The sequence below is a fragment of the Leucoraja erinacea genome, chromosome 19, assembly GCF_028641065.1.
Source record: "Leucoraja erinacea ecotype New England chromosome 19, Leri_hhj_1, whole genome shotgun sequence".
NCBI classification, from domain to species: Eukaryota; Metazoa; Chordata; class Chondrichthyes; order Rajiformes; family Rajidae; genus Leucoraja; species Leucoraja erinaceus.
The window spans coordinates 6,678,284-6,696,683 of record NC_073395.1 but is presented as its reverse complement, the minus strand read 5'-3'; the positions used below and the strand labels follow the sequence as shown (position 1 = coordinate 6,696,683).

General features: G+C 45.3%; 1 protein-coding gene across 1 annotated transcript in view; it reads left to right on the top strand.

The window, feature by feature from the left end:
* Positions 1-17,219, top strand: part of bicd1a (bicaudal D homolog 1a) — a 134,604-nt gene extending 117,385 nt beyond the window's left edge. The window contains exons 8-9 of the mRNA XM_055650182.1: positions 12,430-12,505; positions 16,891-17,219. Coding sequence (XP_055506157.1) covers positions 12,430-12,477 — 48 coding nt within the window. The 3' untranslated portion in view covers positions 12,478-12,505; positions 16,891-17,219. The remainder of the gene's footprint in view (positions 1-12,429; positions 12,506-16,890) is intronic.
* Positions 17,220-18,400: the final 1,181 nt, after the last annotated feature.

The following is an 18,400-nucleotide window of genomic DNA, read 5'->3' as shown; positions in this document are numbered from 1 at the left end:
TCATTGTGGAGACACAAGGAACTGCAGAAGCCCTGTCCTTGTTCTCCAGAGATGCTGCTTGACCTGCTGAGTTTGCACGATGCATTTGGCTCATACCCCTCTAAACCTGTCCCATCCATGTACTTATCTAATTGCTTCTTCAATGTTGTGATAGTCCCTGCCTCTTCTTGAATAACAGAGTGAGGAGAGGAGATGGAATGACCTACATTGCTCATTAATCTGCATTCTCCAGAGATGCCGCCTGACCTGAATTACTCCAGCACCTTGTGTCTTGTTTTGTTGACACTTCTTCTTGTGAATGAATGAAGACATTGGCGCAGAGACAACAACCTGGCTGCTCAACACCCGGCTTGAGATCGAGCTATTCCTTCCGTTTATTTATGTTTCATTCACAAGAAGAGGAAGTTGTTAATACTAGTGCCCTGCTCAGATTCTTCCACTCATTGACTGTTATTTGAGGGGGTGGGTGATGTTTAATGGCTACTGCTTTAGAACATAGAATAGTACAGTACAGCACAGGAACAGGCCCACAATGCTTGTGCCGAACATGAGGCCAAGTTAAACTGATCTCATCTGCCTCTACATGACCCCTATCCCTCTATTCCTTGCACGTCTGTGCCCCCATCTAAAGGCCTCTTAAACACCACTGTCACATCTGCCTCCACCACCACCCCCTGGCAACGCTTTCCAGGGCTCCGCCACTCTGTATGAAAAAACTTCCCCCACAAATCTCCATTATAGTTTAAACCTTCTGCCTCTCACCTTATGTTGGACAAAGCTCGCCTGGGAAAAAGTCTCTGACTGTCTACCCTATCTATGCCTCTTATAATCTCATATACCTCTATTGTCTCCCTTCAATCTCCAACATTCCAGAGAAAACAATCCAAGTTTATCCAATCCAACTTTTCCTGGGCTTTGATTTGTCCTTTTGCATACCATTCATTCATTTGTTCTTTGTATCTCTTCGTATCTCCAGTTTCTCTCTCCCCTGACTCTCAGTCTGAAGAAGGGTCTCGACCGGAAACGTCACCCATTCCTTCTCTCCAGAGATGCTGCCTGTTCCGCTGAGTTACTCCAGCATTTTGTGTCTGTCCACGTTTACCCAAGCTCTCCTGGTAGCTAACCCTTTAATCCAGGCGCAAGAAATTGCAGCCCCGACCATCACACAAACCAACTCCATCTATACCTCACGCTGCCACGGCAAGGCCAGCGGCATCATCAAGGACCAGTCACACCCTGGCCACTCCCTCTTCTCCCCTCCGCCATTTGGCAAGGGGTACAGAAGTGTGAAAACGCACACCTCCAGATTCAGGGACAGTTTCTTCCCAACTGTCATCCGGCAACAGAACCATCCATCCTACAAGAAAACAAAGATCAGTCCTGAACTACTATCTACCTCGTCTGGGACCCTCGGACTATCTATGATCGGACTTTACAGGCTTTACCTTGCACTAAACGTTGTTCCCTGATCATGTGCCTGTACGCAGTGAATGGCTCGATTGTAATCATGTTTTGTCTTTCTGCTGGCTGGTTAGCACGCAACAAAAGCTCACTGTACCTCACTGTACCTCGTGACAATAATCTAAACTAAAACTAAACCGAACTGGACATTCTGGTAAACCTCCTCTGCACCGCCTCCTTGTTTGTTAATGCAGTGGGAAGCGGTAAACTGATCCCGTAACTAAATCACTCACTCAGTCGGAGATTCAGACTGGAGAGTATTGAATCAAACCAGACTAAATACATCTGCCTGAGAGTCTTGAGATCATTTCTATGATCTGCTCTGTGGTGACCATTCACATGATTTGATTATTGGTCAATATTGCTCTGCACAATGTCCACTGTCCCAAATTATAAGCAAATAATGTAATGAAATCCATGACCTTTACAGTGATGTACAGCTGGTGATTAGCATTCACTTGTCACTTTGCCCCTTTCAGACATTTCTTCAATAGTTAAGTCAAAAAAGGACTAGACAGATCTTGCCTTTCTGTCCTGGGCCTCCTCCATGGCCAGAGTGAGTCCCACCGCAAATTGGAGGAGCAGCACCTCATATTTCACTTGGGTAGTTTACACCCCAGCTGTATGAACATTGGCTTCTCCAATTTCAGGTAGTCCTTGCTTTCTCCCTCCTTCCCCTCCCCTTCCGAGCTCTCCCACAGCCCACTGTCTCCGCCTCTTCCTTTCTTCATCCCGTCCCCCCCGCCCCATCCCCACACATCAGTCTGAGGAAGGGTCTCGACCCAAAACGCCACCTATTCCTTCCCTCCATAGATGCTGCCTCACCCGCTGAGTTTCTCCAGCATTTTTATCAACCTTGCCTTCCAACAAGTTCGGTTCTGCTGTTTGATTTCTTAATCTCCCCAATACATTAAAAAAAAATGATATGTGCACAAAATACTTTGAAAATATTGAACTGACCAAGGTGGATATTGTCTTTTTAACTGTCATAACCTGACCCAGATCCACATCAGATCGCATCTGACAGCAGGAGTCATTCTGTTCTGCAAGAGTTCAAATGGTGCTTTATTGTCACATGTGCAACGAGCTGATGCGCAGTGGAGTTATTTTCTTCAAGCAGTCCAGTGGAGTATTACCATACCATCCCCGATCAGCAATTGTCCAGAAATAACCCACTGATCCCGTGTGCAAGAGGCGCCAGGATTCGGCACAATTTCCCAAAGTCCAGTCCATGCTCCAGTTGTTATGAGCGGTGCCCGATCCAGGCGAGGCCCAGGCTGCTGCAGGGCCTCCAGCCATCGCCTTTCCTTGGTCGATCACCAAACTCGCGTCCCTCTCCCCCCCCTTCCATCTTTGTGACCCATGGGGTGGGAGCCTCCCACGGGCGACCTTGAGGCCAGACCCCGGTTCCCTCACCTCTCCCACCGGCCCCCACTCCTCCGTCCTCATCGCCAGCTCCTTCCTCCCGCTCTCTGGCCTTCAGGGAACGAGCAATGGCGGCTCGGCCAGCTCCGCCTGCCAGGTGGAATTCTCTGCCACAGAAGGCAGTGGAGGCCAATTCACTGGATGTCTTCAAGAAGATTTAGCTCTCAGGGCCAAAGGAATCAAGGGATACGTGGAAAAAGCAGGAACGACAGGCAGATTTTGGATGATCAGCCATGAATGGTGGTGCTGGCTAGAAGGGCCAAATGGCCTACTCCTGCACCTATTTTCTCTGTTTCTAAGTGGTATTTAGAAAAGGGACGGATATTTTACTCCAATTGTTCTTCAGAGTAGATCAGTTTCCACATGTTGTCCACTTGCTTTTCCAAACCCTGTGGAATCCCTTCGGATGGCTCCAGGCTTCTCCTGAAAGAACCATCCTGAGTAGGAGATGATGAAGGTGCCCCCCCCCCCTACTTTCTGCCAGCACTGTCGACCTCTTGTCTTTCCTCGTACCCATATTTGGAAATATGTGTCAATCTCTCTCCGTCATTTTCAGTCTGCTTCTTGTACAAAAACACAGAAGCAGTGAAAACGCAAATCTCCAGATTCTGGGACAGTTCAAGTTGAAGTTCAAGAGAGTTTATTGTCATGTGTCCCTGATAGGACAATTACATTCCTGCGTTGCTTCAGCACAACAGAACATAGTAGGCAAGACTACAGTTTCTTCCCAGGCAACTGAACCATTTTATCACCAACAAGAGAGAGGCCCTGACCTACCATCTACCTCATTGGAGATCCTCAGACCATCTTTAATTGGACTCTACCTCGCACTAAGCATTATTGACTTAATCCTGCATCTGTACACTGTGGATGACTCAATTCAAGTTCATGAGTTCAAGAGAGTTTATTGTCATTAAGACAATTAAATTCTTGCTTTGCTTCAGCACAACAGAATATAGTAGGCATAAATAAATACAGAACAGATCAGTGTGTCCATATTGAATATATATACACACAATTCAATTCAATTCAATTCAACTTTAATGTCATCGCACAAATACGTATGAGTACAACGAAATGCAGTTTTGCGTCAGTCCGTAGTAGTTGTACATAAAGAAATAAAAAAAATAGAAAGAGGGAAGATACAGAATAATCAAAAAAATACAGAATAATTAAACAATGGGGACGGAGGGACCGGAGAAATCTATCGGCGGGACTCCGAGTTCAGCAGTGTGATTGTATTGTTGTAGAAGCTGTTCCTCATCCTACTAGTACGTGACCTGAGGCTCCTGTACCACCTCCCTGATGGGAGGAGGGCAAACAGTCCATGGTTGGGGTGTGAGGGGTCTTTGATGATCTTCCCGGCCCGTCTCAGACACCGTTTTTGGTGGAGGGCATCCATGGCAGGGAGCGGGGCACCGATGATGTGCTACACACACAGAAATAAGCATAAATAAGTTTAATAGGCTATTAAAGTTCAGATTTTTGTTTGAGTTGAGTTTAATAGTCTGATGGCTGTGGGGAAGAAGCTGTTCCTGAACCTGGATGTTGCAGATTTCAGGCTCCTGTACCTTCTACCCGAAGGCAGCGGAGAGATGAGTGTGTGGCCAGGATGGTGTGGGTCCTTGATGATGCTGGCAGCAACTGTGAGGCAGCGACTGTGGTAGATCCCCTCGATGGTAGGGAGGTACAGTCTATTCGCTGACTGGATAGCACGCAACTAAAACGTTTTTCACTCTACCTTGGTGCACGTGACAATAAACTAAACCGAACTATTTTGCACAATTAATTCCAGAGTATAATTGATCGCAACGGAATTGAAATAAATGTAAAGATAGGATTTATCTTGTGTAAGCACATTACATTCCAGCTGGAAGTTGATGTAGATATCATGTAAACTGGCAAAACTGTGAATTTTTATATCCTTGCTATAGCTAGATAAATACATTGGGAATAGCTGTACAGTGTGTACTGTGTATACTCTGTACAGAAACACTGTTTGCATTACCTCCAGCTAGCACAAACTCTGCACACTACCATAAATGTGTCTTCTGTAACATTCTCCCAAGTCCCTGCCCTTGCATGGAAATCCAATGTAAATTTTCATCAAGTTACAATCTCACTTGTCACAATCTGTTATGGTCTGAGTGCAGGTAGATGGGACTAGATGAGAGTAATGCCCCTGTCCCACTTAGGAAACCTGAACGGAAACCCCTGGAGACTTTGTGCCCCACCCAAGGTTTCCGTGCGGTTCCCGGAGGTTGCAGGTGGTTGCCGGAGGTTGCAGGTAGTGGAAGCAGGTAGGGAGACTGACAAAAACCTCCGGGAATCGCACGAGAACCTTGGGCGGGGCGCAAAGTCTCCAGAGGTTTCAGTTCAGGTTCGCTAAGTGGGACAGGGGCATAAGTGTTCGGCACGGGCTAGAAGGGCCAAGATGGCCTGTTTCCATGTTGTCATTGTTATATGGTTATCTTCATATTTGGGGTTGGAAATAAAATCCATTTCTCGCTCCTCAGCCCTCGAACTGGCATTTCAAGAAAAACAAATCATGACACTAGTTTAATAAGTTTGAAGCCAAGCCGAATGGTGGATTTGCAGGCATTGCAACTTAGAAGCAAGTGTAGGCCACTCGGCCCATCGAGTCATTGCTGGCATACGTGGCTGATCTAATAGTCTACCTTTAGTTTGGTTTCGAGATACAGCACGTAAACCGACCCTTCATCCAACCGAATCCGCACCGACCAGCGATCCCCGCACATTAACGCTATCCTACCCACACTTGGGACAATTTACACATACACCAAGCCAACAGGTGTCAGGGGGTTACGGGGGGAGAAGGCAGGAGAACGGGGTTAGGAGGAAGAGATAGATAAGCCATGATTGAATGGTGGAGTAGATCTGATGGGCTGAATGGCCTAATTCTGCTCCGATCACTTATGATCTTCTGCACACACATGTTGACACTCGGAAACTCTTAAGAGTTCTGATTGTGCAAGGGAATTTGGGGAAATTAATGCTGGTATTTGCAGGCTCTTTGTTTCTGCTTTATTGTCATTTGGAGAGCACTTTGTTCCACTGAAAATGTTCAACTGTTGTAGAGTTCCCACGTTGAGATTTACTTGGTGCTGGAACAGACTCATTAGAGCTGCATGAATGGCAGAGCGGTATTTTGTTTCTTGTGAAGGAACTGTTTGTTCTTGGCGTTTGGCAATGCTGATCTGGCCAATGTGTATTAAATAAACATTTGACAAATTAAGTAAGGCTCTGGTGCTCAGTATTAGCTTTGAACCTCTGCCATTGAACCATCAACCTGCTAAACTGTGGGGAAAAAAACAACTTGTTCTTGGTGAGAAGGGATCCAGCTGATCAAACTGCATCATTCCTTAAAGCCATCACCGCCATTTGCCACCTCTGAGTGTTCTCGTCTCATGTCTGACCGTCCGAAGAAGTATCTCGACCCGAAACGTCGCCCATTCCTTCTTTCCAGAGATGCTGCCTGTCCCGCTGAGTTACTCCAGCATTTTGTGTCTCTTGCCATCTGTGACTCAGGACAATGAGGCTTTACTTCAGCGAGAAGTAACCCATCCTGACCTCATCAAAAGCAGAGAATCCAAGATATCTTGGCTTTGAATCAAGAGCGGTCACTTGCTCCAATTTTGGTTGCATTTAATTCACACACGACCAGCCTGTGGAGTTTAAACATTCATGACTTGGCCACATTGATCTAAAATCTGATCTGGTGCAAGAAGTCATTTTGGAATTTGGTTGAATTCAACTCCGAATGAAGCCTCACCCACATTTGCACTTTGTGTCCATTCTGTTAATTGGTGCCAAAATGTTGCTCGCTGGAGAGCAACTCACTGTATCTGAGAGGGGTGGCATTTACTCCCTGCCCCCATTTTTTTCCATGTACATCCAGTTCTATAACTATCTACCACGCCCCCGTTCTTAGAAATGGTCTTGTGGTTCGATCCACCAAGAGCAGACGCAATGGTGGTAAATGTCCTGACCATCTACTGTTAACTTTGCCACTGGCTTGCTCATATAAGACTTCAGACTACAGATACAGCATGGAAACAGGCCCTTCAGCCCACCGAGTCTGCGCCGACCAGCGACCACCCCCTACAATAGTACTATCCTACACACTAGGCACAATTTTTATCAAGCCAATTAACCTCCAAACCTGTTTGCCTTTGGAGTGTGGAAGGAAACTGGATCACCCGGAGAAAACCCACAAGGCCACACGGAGAACATACAAACTCCATACAGACAGCACCCGTAGTCGGGATCAAACCAGGGTCCCTTGGCGCTGTAAGGCAGCAACTCTACCGCTGCGACCATTTGGGTTTTCTCCTGGTGCTCCGGTTTCCTCCCACACTCCAAAGGCATACATGTTTGTAGGTTAATTTAGCTTCAGTAAAATAAATTGTATATTGTCCCTAGTGTGTAGGATCGGGCTAGTATACGCAGTGATCGCTGATCAGTGCAGACTCGGTGGGCCAAAGGGCCTGTTTCCATGCTGTATCTCTAAAGTCTAAATGCAAAATGAAATGCCATTCTGTGCACTGAATTCCTAATGGAACATGATTCATCAACTGATTGCTGTTGTAACATTTATACTTCATCTGTGTTGATTGCTAATATAATTGCAGGACTACATTTTTCCAGTAAATAAGGACTGGAATTTAAACATTCACCTTGCATGTTAATTTTTGGATGTCCCAGATTGCTTTTAAGGCAATTGAATAGCTCTCCGACTAGTTTCACTATTATCAATATTATTGATTATATGCCTCCATTGTCACCATTCTACATTTCCCTGATAATTGTCCCCTTTGATCTGTGTTTTCACACCTTACCCTTTCATATCTCCAAGTCTCCCTCTTCCCTGACTCTCAGTCTGAAAAAGGGTCTCGACTCGAAACGTCACCCATTCCTTCTCTCCAGAGATGCAGCCTGTCCCGTTCAGTTACTCCAGCAACTTCGAAGTATTTTTGAAGCATCGAGAGCATCCTTACCAACTGCATCACAGTATGGTATGGCAACTGCTCTGTCTCCGACCGGAAGGCATTGCAGAGAGTGGTGAAAATTGCCCAACACATCACTGGTTCCTCGCTCCCCTCCATTGAGTCTGTCCAAAGCAAGCGCTGTCTGCGGAGGGCGCTCAGCATCGCCAAGGACTGCTCTCACCCCAACCATGGACTGTTTACCCTCCTACCATCCGGGAGGCGCTACAGGTCCCTCCGTTGCCGAACCAGCAGGTCGAGGAACAGCTTCTTCCCGGCGGCTGTCACTCTACTCAACAACGTACCTCGGTGACTGCCAATCACCACCCCCCCCCCCGGACACTTATTATTATTTATTCAAATCATTTGCTATGTCGCTCTTCCAGGGAGATGCTAAATGCATTTCGTTGTCTCTGTACTGTACATTGACAATGACAATTAAAATTTAACCTGAATCTGAATCTGAAGTGTAACACAAAAAGCGGGAGTAACTCAGGGGGTCAGGCAGCAACTTCTTCAGACTTCTTCTGTCTGATCCTGACCCGAAACGTCACCCATTACTTTTCCCCAGAGATGCTGCAGAGTTACTCCAGCTTTTTGAGTCTGTCTTTGGTTGAAACCAGCATCTGCAGTTCCTGCACATTTTTGAAGTGTGCTTGGTGCTAGATTGCAGGAAATACAGCAGCTAATCTTCACACGGGAAGACTCCACAAATAACAACATGATAGTGACCTGGTTCACTGTCGTTGTGAAGTTGAGTTTGGGATACATATTGACTAGGACACTGCGGTCGACTCCGATCCTCGTAATCAAGTAATGCCGTGGGATCTTTTACATTTACCTAAATGAACATGAGGTTTTAACATCTCATCTAAAGGACACATAGCGTGTATCTATTTCAGTCAGTTTACTGGGGTTTCATTCATTAAATGGTAATCAGGTAACCCTTATCCAAACAGTTCTAAAATCCCATGATAATGACAGTGTAGTGTAGTGCATGTGTCACAAGAAGTGAGCGGGCAAGTGCAACAAGTATTTATTTTTGTAATTAATATATTTGTAATTAATTTATTAGCCACGCACATAAACATACAAGGAATTTGATTTGCCAACTGTCATTACGACTGCCATGTACAGCGCCGGTGGTCTTGCTTTAAGAAAACAAGTGGTATTGTCGTTTAGAAAATTGGGAAGTATTGTTCCAAATGTACAGGCTATTGGTGAGACTGCACCCGGAGAACAGTGGCCCCCGTATCACAGGGAGCGGGGGGTAACATTCCTCGTGAACGGTACGCATCGCCGTTTTCCCTAACATGAAGCCACATCTTCTGTGCCTTTGTCAAGAACATCTAGTTGATAAATGTAAATATTGTGCTCTTTTATTGATTTTTGTTCCTGCTGTATCCCATGAGAGCGGGTGTTATTCCCTCTCTCAGATCCTTGTGAGTTCTGTGAGGTGCGCTTACCTTGTGATTCGGCAACATTGCGTTCACCGGAGAGATTTGCTCGGTGAACCACCTACTCCATCACTGTAGCCATCAGAGTTTCCCCCACATGCGTTGGGGACATTCAGAGGAAATACGTGGATGCTGCGCATATTTCCGTACCGTAAGGGGCTGTCCCACTGCGGCGACCTAATCCGCGAGTTCAGAAGAGTTTGCCCTCGACTCAAACTCGCAGCATGGTCGACACGTGGTGCTAGGAGGTCCTACAAGGTCACTGGAACTCTCCTTCATGCTCGAGGGAAGTTCCCGAATACCCGCGGCCTCAGTTTGGTTGAGGAAAAATTTTCAGCATGTTGAAAAGTTTTCCGGGAGTAAATATTGGTCGGCATGGTTCTTTTGAACTCGTAGTGCAGTGGAGTGGGGTCGCTATTTAGTTACAGGCAGTCGAGGGCAGCCATCGGCAATCTCCTTCGCTGACCGGGCATTTTAATTGGCTCATTGGAGTTTTCAGGACCAAGGAAAGCCGACCAGTAGGTTAAATGCCCGCTAAACTTTATTAAACGTTGTCTGACTTGTTAAAAGTTTCTCCACTACTTCTCCCCCCCTTCCCTCCCTTGTCCCCCCCCCCCCCTTCTCTCTCTTCCCACCCCCCCCCCCCCACCCCCCCCCCCCCACTCTCTAAAGGACTTACCGTACACTGTGCAGCCGTCTTTTACTTTCCTCTTCATCGAGGGTGTGAATTTCAGACAGCGCTCCCCTGCTTTCCCCTGGCCCCCGTCTTTGCAATGTGCGTGCGTGCGTGTGTGTGTGTGTGTGTGTGTGTGTGTGTCTGTGTGTGTGTGTGAGTGGGTGAGTGCGTGTGTGTGAGTGTGTGCTTGTGTCTGTGTGTGTGTGTGTGCGTGTCTGTGTGTGTGTGTGTGCGTCTGCGTGTGTGTGTGTGTGTGTGTGTGTGCCTGCGTGTCTGTGTGTGTGCGTGTGTGTATGTATATGTGTGTGTGTGTGTGTGCGTGTGTATGTGTGTGTGTGTGTGTGTGTGTGTATCTGAGCGTGTGTGTGTGTGTGTGTGTGTGTATCTGTGTGTGTGTGTGTGTGTGTGTGTGTGTGTGTGTGTGTGTGTGTGTGTGTGTGTGTGTGTGTGTACGTGTGTGTGTGTGTGTGTGTGTGTGTGTGTGTGTGTGTGTGCGTGTGTGTGTGTGTGTGTGTGCGTGCGTGTGTGTGTGTGTGTGTGTGTGTGCCCTCGAGCTTGAAGGTCAAAGACACTCTTCTGAACTGGCTGATTAGGTCGCCGCAGTGGGACAGCCCCTTTAGATGGTCTCTAGGAATGAGTCTCATCAAAAACATATGCAGAACATCAACGAATAACGATTTGGTTTATTTCCCCCAAGCCGTGTCGCAGGCTGTCATGGTGACAGAGTGCTGCTTTCAATATCCTGTCTCATTAATTGTGCTTCTTTCTCCAGCAGTGAGTGAAGATGCAAAGTCGAACAGTTGTTAATCTGAAAATGTTACAGTCACGGGCCCGCCTCTTGCTGATCATTACCAGGGCTGACACACATTGTACACTGCCTTCATTTACAGCACAGCATGCATTTCAATGGAAAATCAGCCCCCAAATCCCGCAGGAGCCATCATTACTCGCCACGAACAAGTGCTGTATCAGATCAAGGGCGGCATGGTGGCGCAGCGGTAGAGTCGCTGCCATACAGCGCCAGACATCCGCGTTTGATCTTGACCACATGTGCTGTCTGTATGGAGTTTGTCTGCTCTCCCTGGGACCGCGTGGGTTTTCTCCTGGTGCTCCGGTTTCCTCCCACTCCCCAAAGACCTACAGGCTTGTGGGTTCATCAGCTTTGGTAACATTTGTAAATTCTGTGTGTTGGATAGTTTTCAGTGTGTGGGGATCGCTGGTTGGCACGGACTCAGTTGGCCAAAGGGCCTGTTTTTGTGGTGTATCTCTAAAACTAAAACTAAATCAGCATAATAAACCGGACTGTGCTTTTCAAGTAGGGCTCGAGGACCATGCAACACTTGTTGCTTAAAGGATGGCGAATATTGAGTAGAAGAATTTAGTTTTTCAAGCGAGTAGCTAATGTTTCTTTCTGTTGAGATATTATTGCTGGGGTATCATAGTGATGGTGATGACGATAGTTTATTGTCACATGTACCAAGGCACCGTGAAAATCTTCATTTTGCATACAATCCATTAAATTCATACTATAGATATCATAGATAAGTACAAAAGTGTGTTTGCAGTGTTCTAGTAGACTTCACTGAGACAGTACACAAAGAGTCGGCATGTTTCTGGTGCCAACAACGTTTCAAAGTACTTAAGAGGGCAGGCTTATCCTGACCTGAAAGGCCTGTTGCCATGGCGGCAGCGATCCTCTCAACCTCCCGCCACCATTTTGAAAACGGCCCTTTGTCCAGGGTCCACCGCCGTCACTGACCTCCTCACTGACCTGTTCCCGGTCTTTGGGGTCAAGCAGGACAAGAGCTTCGGACGGCTCCAGGTGAGTCCCCAGGCCCGCGGTGGGCAAGCCAGGCCTACTGTCAAGGTGTGGCCGTGGCTCGGCGGGAGAGTCGGCCGCCCTGCTGGGCTGAATGGGAGCTACACGAAGGGCCCATTAATCAAACCGATGCACAGCATTGTGATGTTATTAGCCAGCTCCGATGCAGTAAGTTTGTGATAATTAATTCTGTGTATTAGCGACAGCATTGGAGAGATCTGGTACAGTAAACTCCCAGGGAAAGTCCACTGTAGTTGTTTATAAACGTATAAAACACAGCTTCATAAAGAAAATGTCAAATTACATCCATAGCCAACATGACTTTGTGATGTTAATGACACAACCCTGGTTACAGGAGGTGGCTATGATTTTGTCTGCCTTCGTTCCAAAAGGCCAGAATTCATCTACGTTTGTTTACATTCTGCTGCAGGAAGGCTCAGCGATAGCGTGTCGTTTGAATAAACCAAACTGTACAGCAAAAGGAAAACTCCTCACTAAATCTCTCGGTTCAATCTTTTCTATTTACTAATCCACTTTGCTGTGCCGTCTCTCTGTATATTTGTCTAATTTGTCAGTTTTTTGTAGATTGTCAGCAGTCTGCTATCTCCATACCGCCCCACTGCTCACAACTAGACAGAGGATGTGACTCAGAGACGGAAAGGTAACGTTTTAATTACCTCCGAACCCCAGTCTGAAGCATGCATTGTCCATGGCGTTCCTGTCCAGAGCTGCCCATCTTTGCGTTTTGGCCAAATGCTTCCTTCACGCCTTTTACTGCATGTTGGGATTCACCTTTGACGGTTCATGCTTCACAGTGTCACTTTAGTTCCAGGTTCCACACTTGTGTCGCAGTGCATTTTACCATCGTGACTGAACTAATGCTCCTGCCATCCCTGTCAACCTGTGCAATTTCATAGCTTCATTTGAACCATTCTGTGCCCAGCATTCTCTCTTTGTTCCTATCTGTTCGTTGAACTTTCTTGACAAAAAAAATCCAAATTGAACATGGGGACTCTGAACGTACTTCTTGTTTGGCGTATTATCCATCTAAAAGTTTGAAAAGTCATCATGCCGTTATAGTGAGGAGTGTCGTACAGCGACATCTCACTCACAGTTCAGCTTTAGGAAGCTTCAATTTTTTACAGACACCCAGACTTACTATTAACCAGCTTAGCAAGATTATACCAAAAATAAATTATGCAAACCACCTCAAATTAGCATGTTTAAGAAAGAACTGAAGATGCTGGAAAAAATATTTTTATTAGCAATCATCCACTTAATAACCAACAGAATATGGTGACGTTTGATGTGTTTACCAGTTGACAGATATGGTGCTTGTTTAGCAAGATGAGAGTTTAAAAAATATATATATATTTCCAGTGTGTATATTTTTTAATACAATATCAGATGGATAATTTAAGTATTGGATAATAATTTGAATTTAGTACAATATCAGATGAGGATGAATTTTAACCACTGGTTTATGGTGACTGAGCATACACTATTGTAAGAGTGGACACTAGTATAAGATCTTTACAGGTTTTGGGTAATAAATTCTACCCATTTATCCAAGGCTGGCATGATGTGTGACTTGCAGGGGGATATTTTTGTGTGTCTCACTGCCATTGATAGGCGGTGGGAAGAACTACAATGAGAGAGCAAACTGCAGCTACCGTTTTCCATTGGTAAAAGGAATCTCAGCTTACAGATAAAGTACTGTAAGCTTACAGGTTGCAGTTCGGACATACAGCATGGATGCAGGCCCTTCGATCGCCCGTTCACACTAGTCCTATGTTATCCCAACTTCACACCCACTCCCTACACCCTGGAGGCAATTTGCAGAGGGCCAATTAACCTACAAACCCGCACATCTTTGGAATCCGGCATGAAGCCGGAGCACCCGGAGGAAACCCACGTGGTCCCCATAACCGCTCTCCCGTTAAAGGTTTGACTAATAGTGCATCTCTGTCCAGCAACAATCTGAGATTGAACCAGACTATTTGGAACCTCGGTGAGCCGCATGTTGAGTTTGGGCCAATTGACTATTATTTTGCCCAAGGTCCTCAATCTGTATCCCACTGCCCTACTTTGCCCAGCATTAGCCTTCCTGCTGGTCAAACACTCATCCACATTTTGTTATTTGACTGTTCATTGCCCTTCTAGTCAGTATTCCTCAGCACACACTCTGTAACATTCAAATCATACAAAACTCCGCCCACTCGTATCCTGGCACCTCGCGCTGATCTGCCAAGGTCAGCTCCCATTAGCACTTGGCTTAAAATCCTCATTCTTGCTTGTAAAAAGCTGCACATAGTCTTGCCCCTAAATCCCTGACATCGTCGAACAGTACAATCTTCTGGGGTATCCACATTCTCTCAAATATAGGCTCTTAGCCTATTTACCTTATGCCGAAGTAATATTATTCCATCATCGGTAGCTGAATCATTAGTTGCCACAACACTAAGCTCAGAGATTTTGCTTAAATGAAGATAGACACAAAGCGCTGGAGTAACTCGGCAGGTCAGGCAGCATCTATTTAATGAAATGTCTTTCCTCAACCTTGTTTTCCTTCTTTAAGATAATCCTTTCTCTTTGATTAATCTTTTGGATATCTGCATTTTTACCCACGTATCTAGTTTGCTTCAAGAGTTTGTCTTGTAACTTTTCTATTAAATACTGTGCCATTGAAAACACTACATAGATACTAGATTTTTGTTGCATCTGTGCATAGATGACACTGGTTAGATTCTCTCAAAATAAAAATGATACATTACATTAATTAATTATATCCACTGAGTGGCCATGTCTATTCAGAAATTAGTAATTAAACTGCATAATTAATTCACCACTATCCAGAATGGTAGGTATTTACATACAGTAGACAATAGACAATAGGTGCAGGAGTAGGCCATTCGGCCCTTCGAGCCAGCACCGCCATTCAATGTGATCATTGGCTGATCATCCCCAATCAGTACCCCGTTCCTGCCTCCTCCCCATATCCCCTGACTCCGCTATTTTTAAGAGCCCTATCTAGCTCTCTCTTGAAAGCATCCAGAGAACCTGCCTCCACCGCCCTCTGAGGCATACACACTTCAGTTAATTTAGTTCCGAAGAGCTGGGCTCATCTCTTTATAGAGAATTAACCCTTCGTAATACTACAAAAAATAGTTGACAAGCCTCCTGTACTTTCCCCATTTTCTTTACTAACTAACTTGAACCCTCGCTAGATTACCTCCCTATATTGAAAATGTTACGTTATTCACAAGACCTATGACTTCTGGGTTTATTCCTGTAACTAACATTTGTTGGTGAATACTTTTTTGTCGACGTGTTTGGATGTTCATTTGACAGGATTATCAACTGTGAAATGTTCCTCGACGCATGTGAGAAATACATTTGCAGTAGATTGGCTGCTACAGGCTTAAACTGGTAAACACAGCGTTTAAATGAGCCATATTAACTGGGAAGGACACACGTTTTTTGGTGAGTTTATAAAACTCAGACGTTGGGGCAGCAGTAGTGCTGCTATAATTATCCCAAATCTTCCAGCTCATAAGGTCATGTGATAGGATTGGACCAACAAGCCTACTCCACCATTCAATCATTTCACAAAGTCCATTTGATATCTGTGATCTCAGTTATAAGGTCATATGGCCATAAATGATAGCAGTAGTTTTAGGCCATTCAGCCCATCAAGTCTGACATTCAATCATGGCTGATCTCTCTCTCCCCTCCTAACCACATTTTCCTTCCTTCTCCCCATAACCTCCGACATCTGTACTGGAGTATCTATCTATCTCTGCCTTAAAGAATCTATCTATCTCTGCCTTTAAAAAAAAATACTGGCTTGTCCTCCACAGCCATCAGTGGCATAGAATTCCACAGATTCACCACGTTCTGGCTAAGGAGATTTCTCCTCATCTCCTTCCTAAAAGAACGTCCTTTAATTCTGAGGCTATGACCTCTTGCCTTAGACTCTCTCACTAATGGAAGCATCCTCGCCACAAACACTCTATCCAAGCCTTTCACTATTCTGTATGTTTCAATGAGGTCCCCCCTCGTTGTTCTAAACCCTAGCGAGTACAGGCCCAATGCCGACCAACGCTCACCAAAGGTTAACCTACTCATTCCTGGGATCTCTTCTGGACCCTCTCCAGAGCCAGCACATCCCTCCTCAGATATAGTGCTCTGCCAGATTGCAGTGGTCAAGGGCTAATACTCCAAATCCAGAGTGCTGCAATGTGGATTTTAGATGGTGATACTGTGGCTTCACTGTGAAGGATATTCCATTCTCATAGTTGGCTTAATTACTAACTCCTTAAATTGCGAGCTTTGGTATAACTATCCTTGAATGTGAAGCTTAGAATGAATCGGTGGAGATTGGATGAGATCAGATGGGCTGCCCACTTTACATCTTGCTTGATTAACTATTTTCATTGAAAAGGGGGAGTAAGGGAATCTGTGGGCAGGTTCTTCAGATGCTGGTTTACACCCAAGACATGACACAAATAGCTGGAGTAACTCAGCTGGTCAGGCAGCATCTCTGGAGAAAATTAATCGGAGAAAATCTGGTCTGAAGCAGGGTCTCGACCCAAAACATCACCTATTCCTTTTAGACAATAGACAATAGGTGCAGGAGTAGGCCATTCGGCCCTTCGAGCCAGAAACGCTGCCTGACCCGCTGAGTAAGTGAATCCGATCCCTTCAGACTCTTGTGTTTAAGAAGGAACTGCAGATGCTGGAAAATCAAAGGTAGACAAAAGTGCTGGTGAAACTCAGCGGGTGCAGCAGCACCTATGGAGCGAAGGAAATAGGCAACGTTTCGGGCCGAAACCCTTCTTCAGACTCGTGCCAGGTAGCTGAGATTAAAATTGCGTATCTACAGGAAAGAAGATTGGAGATAAGGGGAAGCCAGCGGATTTTAAAATATAGTTGCAATGAATTGCTAATGCATCCACTGGCCCGTTTATATAACAGCTGCATGGTTTCCGATAGTGTCGGCGTGCTTTGCCTATATCTCTTACTGTTTTTTTTTTAACTTTGCAGTCCTCATATAGCTCTCCAGGAAGAGCAACCACATTCCAGATCAAAGTGTGTCCCTCTCCGATATCTTTCCGAGACTCCTCCCCATTCCTAGTCATGCCACTGGAAGTTGTCCACTAGAGAATGAAGCAGGATCTCTCTGGCACAGTCGCACTGGCAAGAGGAACACCCAGAGCCTCCCTACGCAGCTTCACTGCTGAGCCCCCCACTCCTGCCGAAGGTGGTGGCAATAACGAAGAGAGTGTTGATCAACGAGGCACGTGAAGTACTGAGCATTTGCCCGGAAAAAAAAAAACCTCCTTTGCTGCTTATTTTCCCCTTTCCCCCCCCCCCCCCCCCCCCCCCCCTACCCCCCCCCCCCCCCCCTCCTCCCTCCCCCTCCCTCCCTACCCACCCCCCTCCTCCCTCCCCCCGTCATCTCTTATTTCAGGGTATCGAAGGCCAACTAACCTTTGTGTAACAGAATAGTTTGGCTTTTGCCTCTGAAACATAAGGAGAGATCGGGGCAGAACATTGCACCAAAATAATTTATTTGTAAACGATGGCTATCAGATCATTCAGCATCTGAGATTACCAACATGAATTGATTTTGACGTGTGTTTCGGTGATTTTTTGGCCGCATGAGGTGATGCCACATATATTTTGTACAGTTTGTCCAAACCGATGTTTCAGTTTATTGTTCCCTTAAATATGTTTCTGATTTTCCCCATTTAATTTATTGGATGATCGTTGGATCTTTGGTAGGAAATTATTACTTGGAAATGATGTTGCGATTGTCTAAAAGGGGAGAGAGAGGAGAAAAAAAAAAGGAATTTTGACATGATTAGCAATTCCTAGACTCTGCCAAGAGTGAGCTTAACATCAATTCCCCTTAACTCTCTGCATTTCCGATGCTGCAGATCTGCTATTTGATTGTATTTATTCATTCAATTGTCCTCCTATTTAACTTATAAATGGATGCATTTTTATTTGTACCTTTTCACAAAACAGATTGCAAGAATATTTATTTGAAGTTTGGGGTAGATAGCAAACAGAGGTAGCCTGATCTGCCACGTTCGATTTCAAGAGGTTGTTACTAATATTATTTAATAGATTTTGTTGCCTCCAATTCACATTGACGGTGCTCCTGTTGAGAAAACAAAAATCAGGGTATTATTGCCAGGAGACTATCTTCTAAGACGAACTGACTAAATCTGCCACAGTCATCTTTCTACATTATGTGCAAGGGTTGGGAACATTTATCTGTAAGTATAATGTCTTAAATGTGACAACTTTTACACCTTGTTAGATAAACGTCTCCAAGAGCCTCCACGGACTGGGTTTGATGTTTGAAGTATCAGGAATAAATCAGTAATCACCACAGATCAGTATTAATAGTGTTTATGAAGTTCTTTGGGGCTGAGCAGACACTGGGTTCCTGTGGACAAAAATGTGAATGGTATATATAGTAGAGTTATTGGAGAAGTAATGGTGAATGATTATTCCCCTACTTCCACCCTTTCAACTGACACAG